The sequence below is a fragment of the Oncorhynchus kisutch genome, linkage group LG21 (assembly GCF_002021735.2).
Source record: "Oncorhynchus kisutch isolate 150728-3 linkage group LG21, Okis_V2, whole genome shotgun sequence".
Taxonomy (NCBI): domain Eukaryota; kingdom Metazoa; phylum Chordata; class Actinopteri; order Salmoniformes; family Salmonidae; genus Oncorhynchus; species Oncorhynchus kisutch.
The window spans coordinates 35,038,667-35,063,252 of NC_034194.2; the positions used below are offsets into that span (position 1 = coordinate 35,038,667).

The following is a 24,586-nucleotide window of genomic DNA, read 5'->3' on the forward strand; positions in this document are numbered from 1 at the left end:
TTCAAGACGTATAAAAATGGAGACAGACAGGTGGAGTAAAGAGATTAATCCGATAGAAAGAACCTGGATTTTCATCAGGATATTTTCAACTGATTTAATTTGTCTGCTTTAGGCCTATATGTATTTCACTTAGTTGAAGATGGAAGTTATAGGCCTACTGCTGCATTGGCCTGTAGGCTATCTCTGAGTGCAATGCCTCTTTATTTAGCCGCTGTATAGGCCTACTGCTGCATTGGCCTGTAGGCTATCTCTGAGTGCAATGCCTCTTTATTTAGCCGCTGTATAGGCCTACTGCTGCATTGGCCTGTAGGCTATCTCTGAGTGCAATGCCTCTTTATTTAGCCGCTGTATAGGCCTACTGCTGCATTGGCCTGTAGGCTATCTCTGAGTGCAATGCCTCTTTATTTAGCCGCTGTATAGGCCTACTGCTGCATTGGCCTGTAGGCTATCTCTGAGTGCAATGCCTCTTTATTTAGCCGCTGTATAGGCCTACTGCTGCATTGGCCTGTAGGCTATCTCTGAGTGCAATGCCTCTTTATTTAGCCGCTGTATAGGCCTACTGCTGCATTGGCCTGTAGGCTATCTCTGAGTGCAATGCCTCTTTATTTAGCCGCTGTCACGACTTCCACCAAAGGTAGCTCCTCTCCCTGTTCGGGCAGCGCTCGGTGGTCGTCGTTGTCTGTCTACTAGCTGCCACTGATCCCTTTTCGTTTTCGTTTGGTTTTGTCTGTCTTGATGTTCACCTGTGTATAGTTTAGGTTATTAGTGGGGTATTTAATCTCACCCTACCCTCTTGGTTTTGTGCGAGATTGTTCGTTTAGCTATCATTTGTTTGGGTTGCGTTTTGGTTTGTTCTGTTGAACAGGTGTTTTCCTTTTGGGACTATGTTCCTGTTGTTTTGTGGCTACTGTTGTGGCCCTGTTCCTGTTCTTTGGACTTGTAAATAAAACGCTCTTTCTTGCAATTTGCTCTCTCCTGCGTCTGACTCCACACCCACCTCTCCTAGGGAGAAACTGACAGCTGCCAATGAATCACGGTGTAGGCTGTCAATGTGTCCATTTAGCAAAGGCTGGTGCTATTGCATTAGTTGTATTTTAGATTTTTACAATTTAAATTCATATTTTTTTTACGATTAACCGTTATTATTGAAATTAGATTGTTCCAAGGAAATGCGCATATAAAAATACTGGTGTGCAGATAGGTAGGAATTGTCTTTATTTTGACACCCATTATAAAACCCTTGCACAGGCACACAGGGGGAAAAACGGAGATGAGGTATAGAAATGTCCGTTCAACTGATTCATTCTGGCACCGGCAGAGGATTATTACTGCTCTGTCAGGGCATGAGCCCTGGATTATTACTGCTCTGTCAGGGCACCAGCCCTGGATTATTACTGCTCTGTCAGGGCACCGGCCCTGGATTATTACTGCTCTGTCAGGGCACCGGCCCTGGATTATTACTGCTCTGTCAGGGCACCGGCCCTGGATTATTACTGCTCTGTCAGGGCACGAGCCCTGGATTATTACTGCTCCATCAGGGCACCGGCCCTGGATTATTACTGCTCTGTCAGGGCACGAGCCCTGGATTATTACGGCTCTGTCAGGGCACTAGCCCTGGGTTATTACTGCTCTGTCAGGGCACCGACCCTGGATTAATACTGCTCTGTCAGGGCACGAGCCCTGGATTATTACTGCTCTGTCAGGGCACGAGCCCTGGATTATTACTGCTCTGTCAGGGCACGAGCCCTGGATTATTACTGCTCTGTCAGGGCACGAGCCCTGGATTATTACTGCTCTGTCAGGGCACGAGCCCTGGATTATTACTGCTCTGTCAGTGCACCGGCCCTAGATTATTACTGCTCTGTCAGGGCACGAGCCCTGGATTATTACGGCTCTGTCAGGGCACTAGCCCTGGATTATTACTGCTCTGTCAGGGCACTAGCCCTGGGTTATTACTGCTCTGTCAGGGCACTAGCCCTGGAATATTGCTGCTCTGTCAGAGCACTAGCCCTGGATTATTACTGCTCTGTCAGGGCACTAGCCCTGGGCTATTACTGCTCTATCAGGGCACCGACCCTGGATTATTACTGCTCTGTCAGGGCACGAGCCCTGGATTATTACTGCTCTGTCAGGGCACGAGCCCTGGATTATTACTGCTCTGTCAGGGCACGAGCCCTGGATTATTACTGCTCTGTCAGGGCACCGACCCTGGATTAATACTGCTCTGTCAGGGCACGAGCCCTGGATTATTACTGCTCTGTCAGGGCACGAGCCCTGGATTATTACTGCTCTGTCAGGGCACGAGCCCTGGATTATTACTGCTCTGTCAGTGCACTAGCCCTAGATTATTACTGCTCTGTCAGGGCACTAGCCCTGGGTTATTACTGCTCTGTCAGGGCACTAGCCCTGGATTATTACTGCTCTGTCAGGGCACTAGCCCTGGGTTATTACTGCTCTGTCAGGGCACTAGCCCTGGAATATTACTGCTCTGTCAGAGCACTAGCCCTGAATTATTACTGCTCTGTCAGGGCACTAGCCCTGGGTTATTACTGCTCTATCAGGGCACCGACCCTGGATTATTACTGCTCTGTCAGGGCACGAGCCCTGGATTATTACTGCTCTGTCAGGGCACGAGCCCTGGATTATTACTGCTCTGTCAGGGCACGAGCCCTGGATTATTACTGCTCTGTCACGGCACAAGCCCTGGATTATTACTGCTCTGTCAGGGCACAAGCCCTGGATTATTACTGCTCTGTCAGGACACCAGCCCTGGATTATTACTGCTCTGTCAGGGCACTAGCCCTGGATTATTACTGCTCTGTCAGGGCACGAGCGCTGGATTATTACTGCTCTGTCAGGGCACAAGCCCTGGATTATTACTGCTCTGTCAGGGCACGAGCGCTGGATTATTACTGCTCTGTCAGGGCACCAGCCCTGGATTATTACTGCTCTGTCAGGGCACTAGCCCTGGATTATTACTGCTCTGTCAGGGCACTAGCCCTGGATTATTACTGCTCTGTCAGGGCACTAGCCCTGGATTATTACGGCTCTGTCAGGGCACTAGCCCTGGATTATTACTGCTCTGTCAGGGCACTAGCCCTGGGTTATTACTGCTCTATCAGGGCACCGACCCTGGATTATTACTGCTCTGTCAGGGCACGAGCCCTGGATTATTACTGCTCTGTCAGGGCACGAGCCCTGGATTATTACTGCTCTGTCAGGGCACCGGCCCTGGATTATTACTGCTCTGTCACGGCACGAGCCCTGGATTATTACGGCTCTGTCAGGGCACTAGCCCTGGATTATTACGGCTCTGTCAGGGCACGAGCCCTGGGTTATTACTGCTCTATCAGGGCACCGACCCTGGATTATTACTGCTCTGTCAGGGCACGAGCCCTGGATTATTACTGCTCTGTCAGGGCACGAACCCTGGATTATTACAGCTCTGTCAGGGCACTAGCCCTGGATTATTACTGCTCTGTCAGGGCACTAGCCCTGGGTTATTACTGCTCTATCAGGGCACCGACCCTGGATTATTACTGCTCTGTCAGGGCACGAGCCCTGGATTATTACTGCTCTGTCAGGGCACGAGCCCTGGATTATTACTGCTCTGTCAGGGCACGAGCCCTGGATAATTACTGCTCTGTCAGGACACTAGCCCTGGATTATTACTGCTCTGTCAGGGCAATAGCCCTGGATTATTACTGCTCTGTCAGGGCACTAGCCCTGGATTATTACTGATCTGTCAGGGCACCGGCCCTGGATTATTACTGCTCTGTCAGGGCACCGGCCCTGGATTATTACTGCTCTGTCAGGGCACGAGCTCTGGATTATTACTGCTCTGTCAGGGCACAAGCCCTAGATTATTACTGCTCTGTCAGGGCACTAGCCCTGGATTATTACTGCTCTTTCAGGGCACAAGCCCTGGATTATTACTGCTCTGTCAGGGCACCGGCCCTGGATTATTACTGATCTGTCAGGGTACAATCCCTGGATTATTACGGCTCTGCCAGGGCACTAGCCCTGGATTTTTACTGCTCTGTCACTGCACTAACCCAGGGTTATTACTGCTCTATCAGGGCACCAACCCTGGATTATTACTGCTCTGTCAGGGCACGAGCCCTGGATTATTACTGCTCTGTCAGGGCACGAGCCCTGGATTATTCCTGCTCTGTCAGGGCACTAGCCCTGGATTATTACTGCTCTGTCAGGGCACTAGCCCTGGGTTATTACTGCTCTATCAGGGCACCGACCCTGGATTATTACTGCTCTGTCAGGGCACGAGCCCTGGATTATTACTGCTCTGTCAGGGCACAAGCGCTGGATTATTACTGCTCTGTCAGGGCACGAGCCCTGGATTATTATTGCTCTGTCAGGGCACGAGCCCTGGATTATTACTGCTCTGTCACGGCACAAACCCTGGATTATTACTGCTCTGTCAGGGCACGAGCCCTGGATTATTACTGCTCTGTCAGGGCACGAGCCCTGGATTATTACTGCTCTGTCAGGGCACGAGCCCTGGATTATTACTGCTCTGTCAGGGCACGAGCCCTGGATTATTACGGCTCTGTCAGGGCACTATACCTGGATTATTACTGCTCTGTCAGGGCACTAGCCCTGGGTTATTACTGCTCTATCAGGGCACCGACCCTGGATTATTACTGCTCTGTCAGGGCACGAGCCCTGGATTATTACTGCTCTGTCAGGGCATGAGCCCTGGATTATTACTGCTCTGTCAGGGCACCGGCCCTGGAATATTACTGCTCTGTCAGGGCACGAACCCTGGATTATTACGGCTCTGTCAGGGCACTAGCCCTGGATTATTACTGCTCTGTCAGGGCACTAGCCCTGGGTTATTACTGCTCTATCAGGGCACCGACCCTGGATTATTACTGCTCTGTCAGGGCACGAGCCCTGGATTATTACTGCTCTGTCAGGGCACGAGCCCTGGATTATTACTGCTCTGTCAGGGCACGAGCCCTGGATTATTACGGCTCTGTCAGGGCACTAGACATGGATTATTACTGCTCTGTCAGGGCACTAGCCCTGGGTTATTACTGCTCTATCAGGGCACCGACCCTGGATTATTACTGCTCTGTCAGGGCACGAGCCCTGGATTATTACTGCTCTGTCAGGGCTAGAGCCCTGGATTATTACTGCTCTGTCAGGGCACCGGCCCTGGAATATTACTGCTCTGTCAGGGCACGAACCCTGGATTATTACGGCTCTGTCAGGGCACTAGCCCTGGATTATTACTGCTCTGTCAGGGCACTAGCCCTGGGTTATTACTGCTCTATCAGGGCACCGACCCTGGATTATTACTGCTCTGTCAGGGCACAAGCCCTGGATTATTACTGCTCTGTCAGGGCACGAGCCCTGGATTATTACTGCTCTGTCAGGGCACGAGCCCTGGATTATTACTGCTCTGTCAGGGCACGAGCCCTGGATTATTACTGCTCTGTCAGGGCACGAGCCCTGGATTATTACTGCTCTGTCAGGGCACGAGCCCTGGATAATTACTGCTCTGTCAGGACACTAGCCCTGGATTATTACTGCTCTGTCAGGGCACTAGCCCTGGATTATTACTGCTCTGTCAGGGCACCGGCCCTGGATTATTACTGCTCTGTCAGGGCACCGGCCCTGGATTATTACTGCTCTGTCAGGGCACGAGCTCTGGATTATTACTGCTCTGTCAGGGCACAAGCCCTGGATTATTACTGCTCTGTCAGGGCACTAGCCCTGGATTATTACTGCTCTGTCAGGGCACAAGCCCTGGATTATTACTGCTCTGTCAGGGCACCGGCCCTGGATTATTACTGATCTGTCAGGGCACAAACCCTGGATTATTACGGCTCTGCCATGGCACTAGCCCTGGATTTTTACTGCTCTGTCACTGCACTAACCCTGGGTTATTACTGCTCTATCATGGCACCGACCCTGGATTATTACTGCTCTGTCAGGGCACGAGCCCTGGATTATTACTGCTCTGTCAGGGCACGAGCCCTGGATTATTACTGCTCTGTCAGAGCACGAGCCCTGGATTATTACTGCTCTGTCAGGGCACGAGCCCTGGATTATTACTGCTCTGTCAGGGCACCGGCCCTGGATTATTACTGCTCTGTCAGGGCACGAGCCCTGGATTATTACTGCTCTGTCAGGGCACGAGCCCTGGATTATTACTGCTCTGTCAGGGCACTAGCCCTGGATTATTACTGCTCTGTCAAGGCACCGGCCCTGGATTATTACTGCTCTGTCAGGGCACGAGCCCTGGATTATTACGGCTCTGTCAGGGCACTAGCCCTGGATTATTACTGCTCTGTCAGGGCACTAGCCCTGGGTTATTACTGCTCTATCAGGGCACCGACCCTGGATTATTACTGCTCTGTCAGGGCATGAGCCCTGGATTATTACTGCTCTGTCAGGGCACGGGCCCTGGATTATTACTGCTCTGTCAGGGCACGAGCCCTGGATTATTACGGCTCTGTCAGGGCACTAGCCCTGGATTATTACTGCTCTGTCAGGGCACTAGCCCTGGGTTATTACTGCTCTATCAGGGCACCGACCCTGGATTATTACTGCTCTGTCAGGGCACTAGCCCTGGATTATTACTGCTCTGTCAGGGCACTAGCCCTGGATTATTACTGCTCTGTCAGGGCACTAGCCCTGGATTATTACTGCTCTGTCAGGGCACGAGCCCTGGATTATTACTGCTCTGTCAGGACACCAGCCCTGGATTATTACTGCTCTGTCAGGGCACGAGCCCTGGATTATTACTGCTCTGTCAGGACACCAGCCCTGGATTATTACTGCTCTGTCAGGGCACTAGCCCTGGATTATTACTGCTCTGTCAGGACACCAGCCCTGGATTATTACTGCTCTGTCAGGGAACTATGTTCTAGTCTTGTAGTCCATTCATTATAGGCCTCTGGTTTAATATGTGTAGGTCTATGTGAGTCTCATGTTAAATGTTTCTTACGCCTACAAGACTATTTGGTCTGTAATGCAAATCACATTAGATTACAGTAAAATATAGTGTAGGCTATGCTTTTATCATCATCTAATGATGATTTGAGAGGCCAAATTTTGTCCCATCTAATTTTTAGCTGGACCTGCCTTCAATGGATTTCTGCCTACGTCACTGATTGAAACCCAACCACAGTGATCAGATATTTGACTCCCGAATCATCAAACCAAATGAATTTCTCAAGTGGACGTGCAGTGTACACACAGGAGGAAACATTTTCACATCTTCACTCTCTAGCATTAAATCACTATGACAGAGGCCACTTCTGTAAATATTTCAGCTCCTGTCTCGATTGGGTCCACAGCACAGGTGCAGCTGTCATCAGGCAAAAAAACTGTAGGTAATGAGAGGAGACAGACTGCGACTTGATCAAAGCACCTCCGGGCTTAGAATAAGATGGACTGTCAAGCAGTGAGCACAGCGAGACTCAGAGCCACAGCGGTGGTGGGCAAGACTGTGCCTTACAAATGAAATGTTATGGCTGACACAAACACACACACACACACACGCACACACACTAACGAACACACCCAGATGCAAACTCACACATGCACACAAACACATACACAAAAGAACGCACCCAGATGCAAACAGACACACACAAACGAACGCACGCACGCAGATACATACACACACACTGTCATAGAGAGATCATTTGTGCTGACAGCTCATCCTCACGACTGGGACCTTATCAACTCCAGCTGCACCCCTCTGAGTCATCACACACAGTGTGTCTGTGTGTGTGTGTGTGTGTGTGTGTGCGTGTGTGTATGTGTATGTGTCCGTGTGTGTGTGCTTTTCCTTGTTTGCTTGTGTGTGCACATGCGTTTGTGTGTGTGCGTGTTTCTCAGTATCTCAGCAAGACTCTACCCACTCAATCTAATCCTCCCTGGGAGATAAATTAACAATGTCTTCTAGCTGCGACATAACGGACAACCTTCCCCAACACACAAACACACACACATTTCTCATGGTGTCAAACACCCTCACACTGGGAGAATCTCAATTGCATACTCCTTACGTTCTCTCTCCTCTCTCCTATCCTCCTCAAAACTCATTGGAGGAGAAGGTCAGAGGGGAGGGATATCTGGCTTTCTCATCCAATGGGTTTTGAAAAGGAGACGAGGACAGAGGACGCGAGGAGTATGCAATTGAGATCTTCCCTCTCTCCTCTAAATCCCCTCCCTGACCCAATCCTCTCATATCGGAGAAAACATAGACTGTTCTCGATTCAGATGGAACTGCTGCTGCCTCCCACTCATGTGCCATCCTGACATTTGAGAGGGGGGCTGAAAATGAAGATATTGAGAGCAGCGAGAGGAGGAGGGGTGATGAGGGAATGAGGTAGGAGGGAAGAGAGAGAGAGAGACAGCAGGGGCTGCAGGGAAAGAGAGTAAAGGACCTGCTTCTCAGATCTGCCCTCCTGCAGTAAAGAGGGAGGGAGAGAGAGAGAGAGACACAGAGAGAGAGAGAAAGAAAGAGAGGGACAGAGAGAGACAGGGAGAGAGAGACAGGGAGAGAGAGACAGGGAGAGAGAGAGAGACACAGAGAGAGAGAGAAAGAAAGAAAGAGAGCAACAGAGAGAGACAGAGAGAGAGAGACAGGGAGAGAGAGACAGGGAGAGAGAGACAGGGAGAGAGAGACGGAGAGAGAGACAGGGAGAGAGAGAGAGACAGGGAGGGGGAGACAGGGAGACAGAGAGAGACAAGGAGAGAGAGAGAGAGAGAGAGAGTGAGAGAGGCGATTAAAAGAACGAATGAACAAGAAAGACAGAGAAAGAAAGAATTAAAGGGAGCGTTGAAGAAATAACCAAGAATGGCTTTCCCATCACTCCACCTCTCCACCCCTCCATCTCTCCAACACTCCACCTCTCCACCCCTCCATCACTCCACCTCTCCATCTCTCCATCACTCCATCTCTCCACCCCTCCATCACTCCACCTCTCCATCTCTCCATCACTCCACCTCTCCATCTCTCCATCACTCCATCTCTCCATCAATCCATCTCTACATCCCTCCACCTCTCCATCTCTCCATCACTCCACCTCTCCATCACTCCACCTCTCCATCACTCCACCTCTCCATCTCTCATCACTCCACCTCTCCACCCCTCCATCTTTCCATCACTCCAACTCTCCATCTCTCCATCACTCCACCTCTCCACCCCTCCATCACTCCACCTCTCCACCCCTCCATCTCTCCATCACTCCACCTCTCCATCTCTCCACCTCTCCATCACTCCATCTCTCCATCACTCCATCTCTCCATCACTCCACCTCTCCATCACTCCACCTCTCCATCACTCCACCTCTCCATCTCTCCGTCACTCCACCTCTCCACCCCTCCATCTCTCCACCTCTCCACCCCTCCATCTCTCCATCACTCCACCTCTCCATCACTCCACCTCTCCATCACTCCACCTCTCCATCACTCCACCTCTCCACCCCTCCATCTCTCCATCACTCCATCACTCCACCTCTCCATCACTCCATCTCTCCATCACTCCACCTCTCCATCTCTCCATCACTCCACCTCTCCATCACTCCATCTCTACATCACTCCATCTCTACATCCCTCCACCTCTCCATCTCTCCATCACTCCACCTCTCCATCACTCCACCTCTCCATCACTCCACCTCTCCATCTCTCCATCACTCCACCTCTCCATCACTCCACCTCTCCACCCCTCCATCTCTCCATCACTCCACCTCTCCATCTCTCCACCTCTCCATCACTCCATCTCTCCATCACTCCACCTCTCCATCTCTCCATCACTCCATCTCTACATCCCTCCACCTCTCCATCTCTCCATCACTCCACCTCTCCATCACTCCACCTCTCCATCACTCCACCTCTCCATCTCTCATCACTCCACCTCTCCATCTCTCATCACTCCACCTCTCCACCCCTCCATCTCTCCATCACTCCACCTCTCCACCCCTCCATCACTCCACCTCTCCATCTCTCCATCACTCCACCTCTCCATCTCTCCACCTCTCCATCACTCCATCTCTCCATCACTCTATCTCTCCATCTCTCCATCACTCCACCTCTCCATCTCTCCATCACTCCACCTCTCCATCACTCCACCTCTCCATCACTCCACCTCTCCACCCCTCCATCTCTCTGTCACTCCACCTCTCCAACCCTCCATCTCTCCACCTCTCCACCCATCCATCTCTCCATCACTCCACCTCTCCATCACTCCACCTCTCCACCCCTCCATCTCTCCATCACTCCACCTCTCCATCACTCCACCTCTCCATCACTCCACCTCTCCACCCCTCCATCTCTCTGTCACTCCACCTCTCCAACCCTCCATCTCTCCACCTCTCCACCCATCCATCTCTCCATCACTCCATCTCTCCATCACTCCACCTCTCCATCTCTCCATCACTCCATCACTCCACCTCTCCATCACTCCACCTCTCCATCACTCCACCTCTCCATCACTCCATCACTCCACCTCTCCATCTCTCCACCCCTCCACCTATCCTCCCCACCAACTCTCCATCACTCCACCTCTCCACCCCTCCACCTCTCCATCACTCCACCCCTCCACCTCTCCATCACCCCACCTCTCCATCACTCCACTTCTCCACCCCTCCATCTTTCCATCACTCCACCTCTCCATCTCTCCATCACTCCACCTCTCCATCACTCCATCTCTCCATCACCATCTCTCCATCTCTCCATCACTCCACCTCTCCATCACTCCACCTCTCCATCACTCCACCTCTCCACCCCTCCATCTCTCCATCACTCCACCTCTCCACCCCTCCATCACTCCACCTCTCCACCCCTCCATCTCTCCATCACTCCACCTCTCCATCACTCCACCTCTCCATCACTCCACCTCTCCATCTCTCCACCCCTCCACCTATCCACCCCACCAACTCTCCATCACTCCACCTCTCCACCCCTCCACCTCTCCATCACTCCACCCCTCCACCTCTCCATCACTCCACCTCTCCACCCCTCCACCCCTCCATCACTCCATCTCTCCATCACTCCACCCCTCCACCCCACCACCTCTCCATCACTCCACCCCTCCATCTCTCAATCACTCCACCTTTCCATCACTCCACCCCTCCATCTCTCAATCACTCCACCTTTCCATCACTCCACCTCTCCATCACTCCACCTCTCCATCACTCATCTCTCCACCCCTCCACCTCTCCACCCCTCCATCTCTCCATCACTCCACCTCTCCACCCCTCCATCTCTCCATCACTCCACCTCTCCATCTCTCAATCACTCCACCTCTCCATCACTCCATCTCTCCATCACTCCATCTCTCCATCACTCCATCTCTCCACCCCTCCACCTCTCCATCACTCCACCCCTCCACCTCTCCACCTCTCCATCACTCCACCCCTCCACCTCTCCATCACTCCATCTCTCCATCACTCCATCTCTCCACCCCTCCACCTCTCCATCACTCCACCCCTCCATCTCACAATCACTCCACCTTTCCATCACTCAACCCCTCCACCTCTCCATCACTCCACCTCTCCACCCCTCCACCTCTCCATCACTCCATCTCTCCATCACTCCATCTCTCCATCACTCCACCTCTCCACCCCTCCATCTCTCCACCCCTCCACCTCTCCACCCCTCCATCTCTCCAGCCCTCCACCTCTCCATCACTCCACCCCTCCATCTCTCAATCACTCCACCTTTCCATCACTCCACCTTTCCATCACTCCACCTCTCCATCACTCCACCTCTCCACCCCTCCACCTCTCCATCACTCCACCTCTCCACCCCTCCACCTCTCCATCACTCCATCTCTCCATCACTCCATCTCTCCATCAATCCACCTCTCCACCCCTCCATCTCTCCACCCCTCCATCTCTACACCTCTCCACCCCTCCACCTTGCCACCCCTCCATCTCTCCACCCTTCCACCCCTCCACCTCTCCACCCCTCCACCTCTCCACCCCTCCATCTCTCCACCTCTCCACACCTCCACCTCTCCACCCTCCACCCCTCCACCTATCCATCACTCCACCTCTCCACCCCTCCACCTTGCCACCCCTCCAACTCTCCACCCTTCCACCTCTCCACCCCCCAACCCTCCATTTCTCCACCTCTCCACCCCTCCACCTCTCCACCCCTCCACCTCTCCATCACTCCACCTCTCCACCCTCCACCTCTCCATCACTCCACCTCTCCACCCCTCCATCACTCCACCTCTCCACCCCTCCACCTCTCCACCCCTCCACCTCTACACCTCTCCACCTCTCCACCTTTCCACCCTTCCACCTCTCCACCCTTCCACCTCTCCACCTCTCCACCCCCCCCACCCCTCCATTTCTCCACCTCTCCACCCCTCCATCTCTCCACACCTCCACACCTCCACCTTTCCACCCCTCCACCTCTTCATCACTCCACCCCTCCACCTCTCCACCCTTGCATCTCTCCCTCACTCCACCCCTCCATCTCTCCACCACTCCATCTCTCCACCACTCCACCCCTCCTTCTCCCCTCCTCTCAAACCCTCCATCTGTCCATCACTCCATCTCTCCACCCCTCCATGTACTCGTCTACCTCGGTAGACGGATTAGCTGTCAGGAAAGCCCAGGCCCAGACTCAGCATTAAAGGAGAAAGCCCTAATGGCAGGCTCAGACTCAGCATTAAAGGGGGTGAGCCCTGAGTGGCTGCCTGGCTGACTCATGCACAGTGGCATATAATGGATTCCAAGGGAAGCCAGGCTTCCCCCCAAATTCACAAGAGGCTGAATGTATCTCACCGGTAAAGCATCTGAGCGAAACAGCACCTCTCTGCCTCTGTATGTGTAGCCCATCTATCTGATGCTGTCTGGTCAAAAAGAGTGTGACATTGTTGCTGCCCGTAGCATTGAATGCAATGGCCTCCCTTGATCATTTTTTAAATAAAATAATAGCCAATCAGTGTTGAGCTAAACTGAGTGAGCTCAGCTGTGAATGGTCCCAGCGCCGGTTTGAATTTGGCTTCACACCAATCACAACACATCAGAAGCCAAACGACATTGACAGAAAAAAACTTGAATTGTTGCAGGATCTCGTTGTTTCATTGACCTTCATTGGCCAACTAGCTAGCTAAAACCACCCCTTTCCTAAATTAGCCTTGGAGGGAGATAGGGATTTCAACTTGTGTATTTACTTCATTCTCCTACTGGCCAATGATTGTAACAGTGATTCTGATCCAACCACAAATGAATACACTGTTCCCCTGGCCTGAGAGGATGGGTGTTCAGTATGCAACTAGACATAGTAGGCTAATGTTAACTAACTGGCCTGGCACGTCGTTGCCCATGAAAGGAAGTTATACTAGCAAGCAAGAATTTTAGCCAGGTAGCCTAGGACAACAAAAACTAAAAGTGTGTACTGTTTGACAAAACCATAGACCTTTTAGGCAACATGAAAGAGGAGGATGGCATAGCAGCAGTAGGAGGAGCAGTAGCAGTAGGAGGAGCAGTAGCATGAGGAGAATAAGTAGAAGCAGGAGAAGTAGCAGGAGGAGGAGGAGGAGCAGTAGTAGTAGGAGGAGGAGCAGTAGTAGTAGGAGAAGGAGGAGCAGTAGTAGGAGGAGGAGGAGGAGCAGTAGTAGGAGGAGGAGGAAGAGGAGGAGCAGTAGCAGGAGGAGGAGGAGAAGGAGGAGGAGGAGGAGGAGCAGTAGTAGTAGGAGGAGGAGCAGTAGTAGTAGTAGTAGGAGGAGGAGGAGGAGCAGGAGAAGTAGCAGTAGCAGCAGGAGGAGCAATAGCAGGAGGAGGATCAGTAGCAGTAACAGGAGGAGAAGTAGCAGTAGCAGGAGGAGAAGTAGCAGTAGCAGGAGGAGAAGTAGAAGCAGCAGGAGGAGAAGTAGAAGCAGCAGGAGGAGAAGTAGCAGTAGGAGGATCAGTAACAGTAGCAGTAGCAGGAGGAGAAGTAGCAGTAGCAGGAGGAGAAGTAGCAGTAGCAGGAGGAGAAGTAGCAGTAGCAGGAGGAGAAGTAGCAGTAGCAGGAGGAGAAGTAGCAGTAGCAGGAGGAGAAGTAGAAGCAGCAGGAGGAGAAGTAGAAGCAGCAGGAGGAGAAGTAACAGTAGCAGTAGCATGAGGAGAAGTAGAAGTAGCAGTAGCAGGAGGAGAAGTAGCAGTAGCAGGAGGAGAAGTAGCAGTAGCAGGAGGAGAAGTAGCAGTAGCAGGAGGAGAAGTAGCAGTAGCAGGAGGAGAAGTAGAAGCAGCAGGAGGAGAAGTAACAGTAGCAGTAGCATGAGGAGAAGTAGAAGTAGCAGGAGGAGAAGTAGAAGCAGCAGGAGGAGAAGTAACAGTAGCAGTAGCATGAGGAGAAGTAGAAGTAGCAGTAGCAGGAGGAGAAGTAGCAATAGCAGGAGGAGAAGTAGCAGTAGCAGGAGGAGAAGTAGCAGTAGCAGGAGGAGAAGTAGCAGTAGCAGGAGGAGAAGTATCAGTAGCAGGAGGAGAAGTAGAAGCAGCAGGAGGAGAAGTAGAAGCAGCAGGAGGAGAAGTAACAGTAGCAGTAGCATGAGGAGAAGTAGCAGTAGCAGGAGCCGTAGCAGGAGGAGAAGCAGAAGCAGCAGGAGGAGCAGTAGCAGGAGGAGGATCAGTAGCAGGAGCAGGAGGAGGAGCAGTAGCAGGAGGAGCAGTAGCGGCAGGAGGAGCAGTAGCAGGAGGAGGAGCAGTATCAGGAGGAGAATAAGTTGAAGCAGGAGCAGTAGCAGGAGGAGGATAAGTAGAAGCAGGAGCCGTAGCAGGAGGAGGAGCAGTAGCAGGAGTAGGATCAGTAGCAGGAGGAGGATGAGTAGAAGCAGGAGCAGTAGCAGGAGGAGGAGCAGTAGCAGGAGGAGCAGGAGCAGGATGAGCAGTAACAGGAGAAGTATGAGCAGGAGGAGGAGAAGTAGCAGGGGGAGGAGGGGTAGCAGGAGGAGGAGGGGTAGCAGCAGGAGGAGCAGTAGCAGGAGGAGGGGTAGCAGCAGGAGGAGGGGTAGCTGCAGGAGGAGCAGTAGCAGGAGGAGGAGCAGTAGCAGGAGGAGGAGGGGTAGCAGCAGGAGGAGCAGTAGCAGGAGGAGCAGTAGCGGGAGGAGCAGTAGTGGGAGGAGGAGGGGTAGCAGCAGAAGGAGCAGTAAGCAGGAGGAGAAGCAGTAGCAGGAGGAGGAGGGGTAGCAGCAGGAGGAGCAGTAGCAGGAGGAGCAGTAGCAGGAGGAGAGGTAGCAGTAACAGGAGGAGTATGAGCAGGAGGAGCAGGAACAGTAGCAGAGGGGGTATGAGCAGGAGGAGTAAGAGCAGAAGGAGAAGTAGCAGAGCAGGAGGATGAGTAGAAGCAGGAGAAGCAGGAGGAGTACGAGCAGTAGCAGTAGCAGGAGGAGGAGCAGCAGCAGGAGCAGGAGTAGGATGATGAGCAGCAGGAAGAGCAGTAGCAGCATGAGCAGGCTGCCTGTGTGTGCCTTGCCTTCTGACAGACAGAGCCACAGAGCCGACCATAGACGATCGGCAGGATCGGCCAGGAGTGGTTTCCTTACCACATAACTTGACCAGTTATAGCAGGGCTATTAATGTGTCAGTAGTACTGTTGCTTGTCCTTCCTACCTGGCTTACTAAAAGTAACTACACTTATTAACTGATGGACCAGATCTGAGTCAGGCTCTGATCAGAGGGCCTGTGTCACCTATGGTTGCCATGGTGCTGTAAGGAGACCTTGGCTGAGAACTCTGCAAGTATTGTACATATTTTTGTTATTTTGTGTATTTTTTTTGATAACCTGTTGAGTGATGATCCATGGAGTTGCAGGACTGATGATATAGCTAGCTAGCTAATCTAATCTGAATGATCAATCAACACCTGAAAAACACATTTTCATATTTTTATTCCAGCTTGGTTTCTGGAAAGATGTGGACTGCGTGAGGGGATGACAGAGGCTCACCTCACAGGACACTGTTGCTGATTACTGCTGAGGTGTGATGGTCTCTTGGGCGTTTACAGCTACCAAATTACCACCTAGGCAGGTGCTACACGTTCAGTGGTGGATGTTCCAGCCTACCTACAGAGGAGCTGTGACTGACAGAGGGGCCTGTCTGATTGATGTTTCTCACACCCTGGCTTTACCATTAACGCCTCCTCCACTCGAGCTACTCCTTTACTGAAATGCATCATCGTCTGGCTGTGGAAGATCAACTGCCAGCTCCCTGAATGTGATTTTTTAAAAGAGATTTTATGATTCCGCATAAAAAGCACTATATATAATTTTTTAAATTCTTCTTATTATTATTATTTTGACCTAAGCAGGAAAAACTCCTGTCCCCACTTCCCAGTAGGCTCTGTCTGTAAGACCAGTGGTAGCGTGGAATTAGAATGTCCAATTAGCTCTATTCCTACGGGCGGTACAGTCCCCACAGTGGACCCACACCTGAGAGCATTGATCCACTCAGAACAAACCTACAAGTTTCCCTTTCCCAGCCACCACCCCCAACTGCTTCATTACCAACAGCACTGGGCTAGTTACCGGGAGAAGTGATTTCCTACACTGTTGATGGTATTTAGCTGAAAGAATGGATTTCCTACACTGTTGATGGTACTTAGCTGAAATAATTGATTTCCTACACTGTTGAAGGTACCCTGGAAGGGATTTGGGATCAACGGAAAGTGGGAAACCTGATGGCGCCAATGTCGAAAAACAACATGAGCAAAAAAACAACATGAACGAGTACACACACACACACAACGGAAAACAACACACACACACACACACACACACACAACGGAAAACAACACACACACAACCGACGGAAAACAACACACACACACAACCGACAGAAAACAACACACACACACACACACATACACACACATACACACATACACACACACACACACATACACACACATACACACATACACACATACACATGCTGTTCTGAAATTAACACAGCCTCCACTCGCAGGCATATAAAACCTGTTATGGTGCCGAGCAAACCCCACAGGGAATTCTCCATTCTTTACCGGAATGTGATTTGTTTTCCCAAAGTTACACTTGTGTTGAGATGCAGAACTTCTTCTGGCAGAGGATGATGGAGTCACAGATTGTGAAAACAAGTCATTTTATCAAAAGGAGGACATGATACGTTTTGCTTTTCACACATTATGAAAACAGTGGTTTGTTAATCCAAATGGCAGGATATGTTGGAAAATATAAGATACTTGGACCCAGTGAGATACAAAAATATACTAAATAACTGGTTCAAGTCATTAAAAATAGAACACACTCACAATGAGCTACCAGGCCTTCACAACACATTGTTAGTGACTAACTCAAATGGACAACAACAATACAAAAGATTTGCCAGGAGGCCTGCGTGTGAGAGAGGAAGATGGAGAGAGAGTTGTAGAGACAGAGAGAGAAAGAGAGAGAGAGAGAGAGGGAGAGAGAGAGAGAGAGAGGGAGAGAGAGAGAGAGAGAGAGAGAGAGAGAGAGAGAGAGAGGGAGAGAAAGAGAGAGAGAAAGAGATAGAGAGAAAGAGAGAGAGAGAGAGCGAAAGAAAGAAAGAAAGAAAGAGAGATAAAAAGAGAGAGAGAGAGAGAGAGAGAGAGAGAGAGAGAGAGAGAGAGAGAGAGAGAGAGAAAGAGAAAGAGAAAAGATCAACCCCTGGCAGGTCTGTCTTCTTCTGCAATGAGCCATTCACCATGTTTGAGTAGATCATTAGCGAATAGCCATCCAGCCCAGTCCATTCGAGCCTGGGAGACAGTCTCTAACCCAACTCACTTCTTTTGCATTTAACACTGCATGACTCCTCACTCCTACACACCATGACAGGGACATGGGGCCATATGGAGCTCTCTCTCTCTCCCTTTACCTATCCCTCAAATTTGTCTCACAATAAAATATACATTTACTACATAAGACGGAGGTCAAAATACATACAGGAAATTTGAGCCAGAATAAGGGGCTTATGAATGTATTGTAGTGTTTCAAAAATTGTACAACTGCCTTCATTTTGCAGGACCCAAGGAAGAGTGCCTTGCCTTGCCTTGGCAGCAGCTAATGGGGATCCATAATAAATACAAATACAAATGAGGACACACATTGAAGAGATTTCAACACATTTCATCATTTTCTTTGTCTGGTATACTTGGGAGTACTGGGGTCACTGGGACAGGAGCGCTGAGTGATTCACTCTGGGGGTTGGTGTCAAATCTGTAGGTCCATGTCTCTTTTTCCCTTTACCCTACTACTCTATCTCTCTGGGGTTGGACAGCCACAGGTGACTGTAAATAAGAAGGGATTGAACCACAGTTCCTGCTCCTGATGATTAAATGTGTCTTTAAATCAATCATGTATTGTGAAGACAAAGAAGAATTTCAAACTTTATGGACCATATTTTTTTAAATCTAGAATGGAGTATAATATTCTAGTCCATCGTAATGTAGATTTGGCACTTGTGTCGTTGTACTATATAATTAAAGAGCCAAATGGTTAGCGGCTAACGTCGGTCACAGAGGTGATGATAATCAATACAGGGTGTTGGTAAAAACAGCCCATCAAATGAATTGACCCTCCCTGGCATTTAAAAAAGACATTTAGCCTCACTCATCTGAACATCATTACACCATATAGCCAAGGTATATAGTACTATGTGTTCCAGGTTATGTCCAGGCTATTTCCAGGCTATCTATAGGCTATTTCCTTAAATTAAGGACTGGTTGAACAAAAACTATTCTGACAGTAAGATTGTAGCTGATCTGATGGAAAGTTAATAGCAATATGATGGAGGGAAGAGCAATACCATTTTAAAGAGGTATAAGAGGGTGGTTTTATTTCTCCCAGAAAATACAATCGTAATAGCATTGAACATGGTACTAATTTTATAACATCAGAGGGGTATGGGAGGTTTATAAGAAATGTTCATAGGATAAAAAGCGTTGGATAGCTAAATATCCATGTCAATCAATCAATCAAATGTATTATATAACATCAGCAGCTGTCACAAAATCCTTTACAGACACCCAATGCAGAGGCAGAATCACAGGGGCTAGAACAACTCACTAGAAGGCAGGAGCCTAGGAAGAAACCTAAAGAGGAACCAGGGTAAATAGCTATTTTTCTCCCTCTAAATGACCGTACACTGAAAAGGTATTTGTGGCTTCCCTGAAACTACAGGTGACTTCCCAGAATTATATCAGACATATCAGAGTGATAAAACACCACAGCAACATCCTAGTTCACTCATCAAACCTTTAAACACCTTTTAGCCAAGCCTTCTCTCTCGCTGTCCAAGGAGGAAATGTTTAAATACAATATACGGCAGTTTTTATTTGACATGTTCCCTGTATTGAACAATAAGCCTGAAAATAATTCTGTGGTATAACTACTGTACCAGTGCAGTGGAACTACATGTTCTATTCAGGAATTTTACTACTATCCTTTGCAAAGAATGACATGTATGATAATTCCAAATACCATTTAAGCTCTAGGCTACACCGATGTAAAGCAAATTGAAAACTGCGCAAACATACAGTAGCGATAAATCTCACACACAGTGACACACACACACAATGCCAACCCCAGATCCCAATGAAAGACGTTCCCTCTGTTGAAGGAGCAGTACCTTCCCTTGGTGCTCACACAGAGTCTCATTGTGAATCGCTGGTGCTGGTGATGATGACACAGAAATCCTGCCTGCTGCCTCCACTCTTTGCTGTATGTGTGAGGGGAGCGGTGCTGAGTCTGTATGTGTATGTGTTTGTGTGTGCTGGGGCTGCTGGTGAAAGCCCTTCCGTGTGATCGAGGGCTGGCTTACCCAGGTTTGATAAGCTTGGAGAAACCCCCAGTAGCAGAGGAGAGGTGGAGAGAAGGAGAAGAGAGAGAGAGAGAGAGAGAGAGAGAGAGAGAGAGAGAGAGTGAGAGAGAGAGAGAGAGAGAGAGAGAGAGAGAGAGAGAGAGAGAGAGAGAGAGAGAAAGAGCAGGAGAGCTAGACAAAGACAGAGCGAGAGAGCGAGAGAGAGAGAGAGACGGAGGACTGGGCAGGCAGGGAAAGAGGCACAACAAGCTCTCACAGTCTCACTTCAGAAGCTATGTTTCTCAAACGTCAAATTTTGACATTTTTAAGGTTACATTTAGACATTAACTGAGAATTTTTAAGGTTCGGGTTAAGTTTAGGCATTAACTCTGAATGTTTAAGGTTAGGGATTAACTCTGAATGTTTAAGGTTAGGGATTAACTCTGAATGTTTAAGGTTAGGGATTAACTCTGAATGTTTAAGGTTAGGTATTAACTCTGAATGTTTAAGGTTAGGGATTAACTCTGAATGTTTAAGGTTAGGTATTAACTCTGAATGTTTAAGGTTAGGGATTAACTCTGAATGTTTAAGGTTAGGGATTAACTCTGAATGTTTAAGGTTAGGTATTAACTCTGAATGTTTAAGGTAAGGGTTAAGGTTAGGTATTAACTCTGAATGTTTAAGGTTAGGTATTAACTCTGAATGTTTAAGGTTAGGTATTAACTCTGAATGTTTAAGGTTAGGTATTAACTCTGAATGTTTAAATTTAGGGATTAACTCCGAATGTTTAAGGTTAGAGATTAACTCCGAATGTTTATGGTTAGGTTTTAACTCTGAATGTTTAAGGTTAGGTATTAACTCTGAATGTTTAAGGTTAGAGATTAACTCTGAATGTTTAAGGTTAGGTATTAACTCTGAATGTTTAAGGTTAGGTATTAACTCTGAATGTTTAAGGTTAGAGATTAACTCTGAATGTTTAAGGTTAGGTATTAACTCTGAATGTTTAAGGTTAGGTATTAACTCTGAATGTTTAAGGTTAGGTATTAACTCTGAATGTTTAAGGTTAGAGATTAACTCTGAATGTTTAAGGTTAGGTATTAACTCCGAATGTTTAAGGTTAGGTTTTAACTCTGAATGTTTAAGGTTAGGTATTAACTCTGAATGTTTAAGGTTAGGTATTAACTCTGAATGTTTAAGGTTAGGTATTAACACTGAATGTTTAAGTTTAGGGATTAACTCTGAATGTTTAAGGTTAGAGATTAACTCCGAATGTTTAAGGTTAGAGATTAACTCTGAATGTTTAAGGTTAGGTATTAACTCCGAATGTTTAAGGTTAGGTTTTAACTCTGAATGTTTAAGGTTAGGTATTAACTCTGAATGTTTAAGGTTAGGTATTAACTCTGAATGTTTAAGGTTAGGTATTAACACTGAATGTTTAAGTTTAGGGATTAACTCCGAATGTTTAAGGTTAGAGATTAACTCTGAATGTTTAAGGTTAGGGATTAACTCTGAATGTTTAAGGTTAGGTATTAACTCTGAATGTTTAAGGTTAGGTATTAACTCTGAATGTTTAAGGTTAGGTATTAACTCTGAATGTTTAAGGTTAGGTATTAACTCGGAATGTTTAAATTTAGGGATTAACTCGGAATGTTTAAAGTTAGGTTTTAAGTCTGAATGTTTAAGGTTAGGTATTAACTCTGAATGTTTAAGGTTAGAGATTAACTCTGAATGTTTAAGGTTAGGTATTAACTCCGAATGTTTAAGGTTGGGTTTTAACTCTGAATGTTTAAGGATTGGTATTAACTCTGAATGTTTAAGGTAAGGGTTAAGGTTTAGGATAACCTTCATTTAAAAACAATCAAAAACAACTTTCTATCGCTAGATTCAAACATGCGTCAGATCCTTACACCCATCCGCGTCCACAAAACCCTAGCAAAACCGAAACCTACTTGAAGGTAACAGCGCTCACTGTTGCCCCCTAGTGGCCGGTTTCCACGTCATCTCCCGACGTCCTCAGACATGGATGGACGTGTAATAATGACTTGTATCATGGGTGACCTGGCTGAGGAGGCAGGTAGGGAATAATGGAGAGAGAATGTCATCTTACCTTATGGTATTCATCTCCTCATCAGGAACCTAAAAGAAAATCACAGGAGATTAGAGGAACATAGGAGACACAAACACTCACTCACACATACATTTCACTTAACACTTGCACTCTCTGTTTCCATCTCTTTTCTCTCTCTCACTCTCTCTTCTATCTCCTTCTCCCTGTCTCTTTCCCTCCATTTGTCTCTCTCTCCTTCTTGCTCTCTCTCATGCAGAGAGCCCGTCAGGCTACAGAGTCTGTGTACATCTGTAAAGAGAACAATCCTGTCATATTAAGAGAGGGAGAGAGAAAGAGAGAGAGTGGGAGAGCAGAAACCTCAATATCAGCCAGACTGCAGATACATGGCAACTGCACCCCCCCCCCCCCCCCCCCTCCATGAGAGTTGCTGGCAGTGACTGTATATGTATTGAGCTGAAGAGAAAAAAGAGCGAGAACAAAGAGAGAGGGGGGAGAGGGGAACAGGTGGCACCATCTGTTGAATTTCATATTATGTCACCAGGCGGTGGGGAGGAATGAGACTCTCACCAGGCGGTGGGGAGGAATGACACTCTCACTAGGCGGTGGGGAGGAATGACACTCTCACCAGGCGGTGGGGAGGAATGAGACTCTCACCAGGCGGTGGGGAGGGATGAGACTCTCACCAGGCAGTGGGGAGGAATGACACTCTCACCAGGCGGTGGGGAGGAATGAGACTCTCACCAGGCGGTAGGGAGGAATGAGACTCTCACCAGGCGGTGGGGAGGGATGAGACTCTCACCAGACGGTGGGGAGGAATGACACTCTCACCAGGCGGTGGGGAGGAATGAGACTCTCACCAAGCGGTGGGGAGGAATGAGACTCTCACCAGGCGGTGGGGAGGAATGAGACTCTCACCAGGCGGTGGGGAGGAATGAGACTCTCACCAGGCGGTGGGGAGGAATGAGACTCTCACCAGGCGGTGGGGAGGAATGAGACTCTCACCAGCGGGTGGGGAGGAATGAGACTCTCACCAGGCGGTGGGGAGGAATGAGACTCTCACCAGACGGTGGGGAGCAATGAGACTCTCACCAGGCGGTGGGGAGGAATGAGACTCTCACCAGGAGGTGGGGAGGAATGACACTCTCACCAGGCGGTGGGGAGGAATGAGACTCTCACCAGGCGGTGGGGAGGAATGAGACTCTCACCAGACGGTGGGGAGCAATGACACTCTCACCAGGCGGTGGGGAGGAATGAGACTCTCACTAGGCGGTGGGGAGGAATGACACTCTCACCAGGCGGTGGGGAGGAATGAGACTCTCACCAGGCGGTGGGGAGGGATGAGACTCTCACCAGGCAGTGGGGAGGAATGACACTCTCACCAGGCGATGGGGAGGAATGAGACTCTCACCAGGCGGTAGGGAGGAATGAGACTCTCACCAGGCGGTGGGGAGGGATGAGACTCTCACCAGACGGTGGGGAGGAATGACACTCTCACCAGGCGGTGGGGAGGAATGAGACTCTCACCAAGCGGTGGGGAGGAATGAGACTCTCACCAGGCGGTGGGGAGGAATGAGACTCTCACCAGGCGGTGGGGAGGAATGAGACTCTCACCAGGCGGTGGGAGGAATGAGACTCTCACCAGGCGGTGGGGAGGAATGAGACTCTCACCAGGCGGTGGGGAGGAATGAGACTCTCACCAGGTGGTGGGGAGGAATGAGACTCTCACCAGGCGGTGGGGAGGAATGAGACTCTCACCAGACGGTGGGGAGCAATGAGACTCTCACCAGGCGGTGGGGAGGAATGAGACTCTCACCAGGAGGTGGGGAGGAATGACACTCTCACCAGGCGGTGGGGAGGAATGAGACTCTCACCAGGCGGTGGGGAGGAATGAGACTCTCACCAGACGGTGGGGAGCAATGACACTCTCACCAGGCGGTGGGGAGGAATGAGACTCTCACCAGGAGGTGGGGAGGAATGACAGTCTCACCAGGCGGTGGGGAGGAATGAGACTCTCACCAGGCGGTGGGGAGGAATGAGACTCTCACTAGGCGGTGGGGAGGAATGACACTCTCACCAGGCGGTGGGGAGGAATGAGACTCTCACCAGGTGGTTTAATAAATATAATGAATAATAATAATATAATATTTGAAAAAATAGATAAATAATAGAACAATAAGATAAGATAATGGTAACTGTGAATAGTAATAGGAAAATATAATAAATAATAGGGACAATAAAAGGCTAAACATGGAAAATGAACATGCTACTGTTATTAACACTAATACTACAACCATCCCTACTACTATCATTAACACAAATAGAATTTCTACCTCTAATATCGCTACCTACCGCTTATTAAAACTATAGCTAACTAATCACTAAGTGTCATCATCACCATTATATCAGTACTACATCTACCATCATCATTACTACTACTAATACTACCACCACCACCATAGTTGTACTGTTGGAAGGTGAACCTTCGCTCCAGTCTGAGGTCCTTAGCGCTCTGGAGCAGGTTTTCATCAAGGATCTCTCTGTACTTTGCTCCGTTCATCTTTCCCTCGATCCTGACTAGTCTCTCAGTTCCTGCCGCTGAAAAACATCCACACAACATGATGCTGCCACCACCATGCTTCACCGTAGGGATGATATAAGGTTTCCTCCAGACGTGATGCTTGGCATTCAGGCCAAAGAGTTCAATGTTGGTTTCATCAGACCAGAGAATCTTGTTTGTCATGGTC

General features: G+C 49.2%; 2 protein-coding genes across 2 annotated transcripts in view; one reads left to right on the forward strand and one right to left on the reverse strand.

The window, feature by feature from the left end:
- The window catches only part of LOC109866680 (brain-enriched guanylate kinase-associated protein), a 49,953-nt gene extending 30,146 nt beyond the window's left edge, over window positions 1–19,807 (reverse strand). Inside the window, exon 1 of the mRNA XM_020455464.2 lies at window positions 19,604–19,807. The gene's annotated coding sequence lies outside the window, so the exon portion shown is untranslated. The remainder of the gene's footprint in view (window positions 1–19,603) is intronic.
- LOC116356195 (sperm protamine P1-like) lies at window positions 14,259–15,692 on the forward strand. Its single transcript, XM_031800509.1, has 3 exons — window positions 14,259–14,385; window positions 14,740–14,880; window positions 15,634–15,692. The coding sequence occupies exons 1-3, from the start codon at window positions 14,259–14,261 to the stop codon at window positions 15,690–15,692; spliced, it is 327 nt and encodes a 108-aa protein (XP_031656369.1).
- Window positions 19,808–24,586: the final 4,779 nt, after the last annotated feature.

Bases quoted from the DNA above. Each gene is read 5' to 3' on its own strand.
- LOC116356195 (XM_031800509.1), top strand. From the start codon at position 14,259: ATGAGGAGAAGTAGAAGTAGCAGGAGGAGAAGTAGAAGCAGCAGGAGG. The intron at 14,386-14,739 runs GTAGCAGTAGCA...GGAGGATAAGTA, and splicing joins TAGCAATAGCAGGAGGAGAA to GAAGCAGGAGCCGTAGCAGG. The intron at 14,881-15,633 runs GTATGAGCAGGA...CTGATGGACCAG, and splicing joins GATGAGCAGTAACAGGAGAA to ATCTGAGTCAGGCTCTGATC.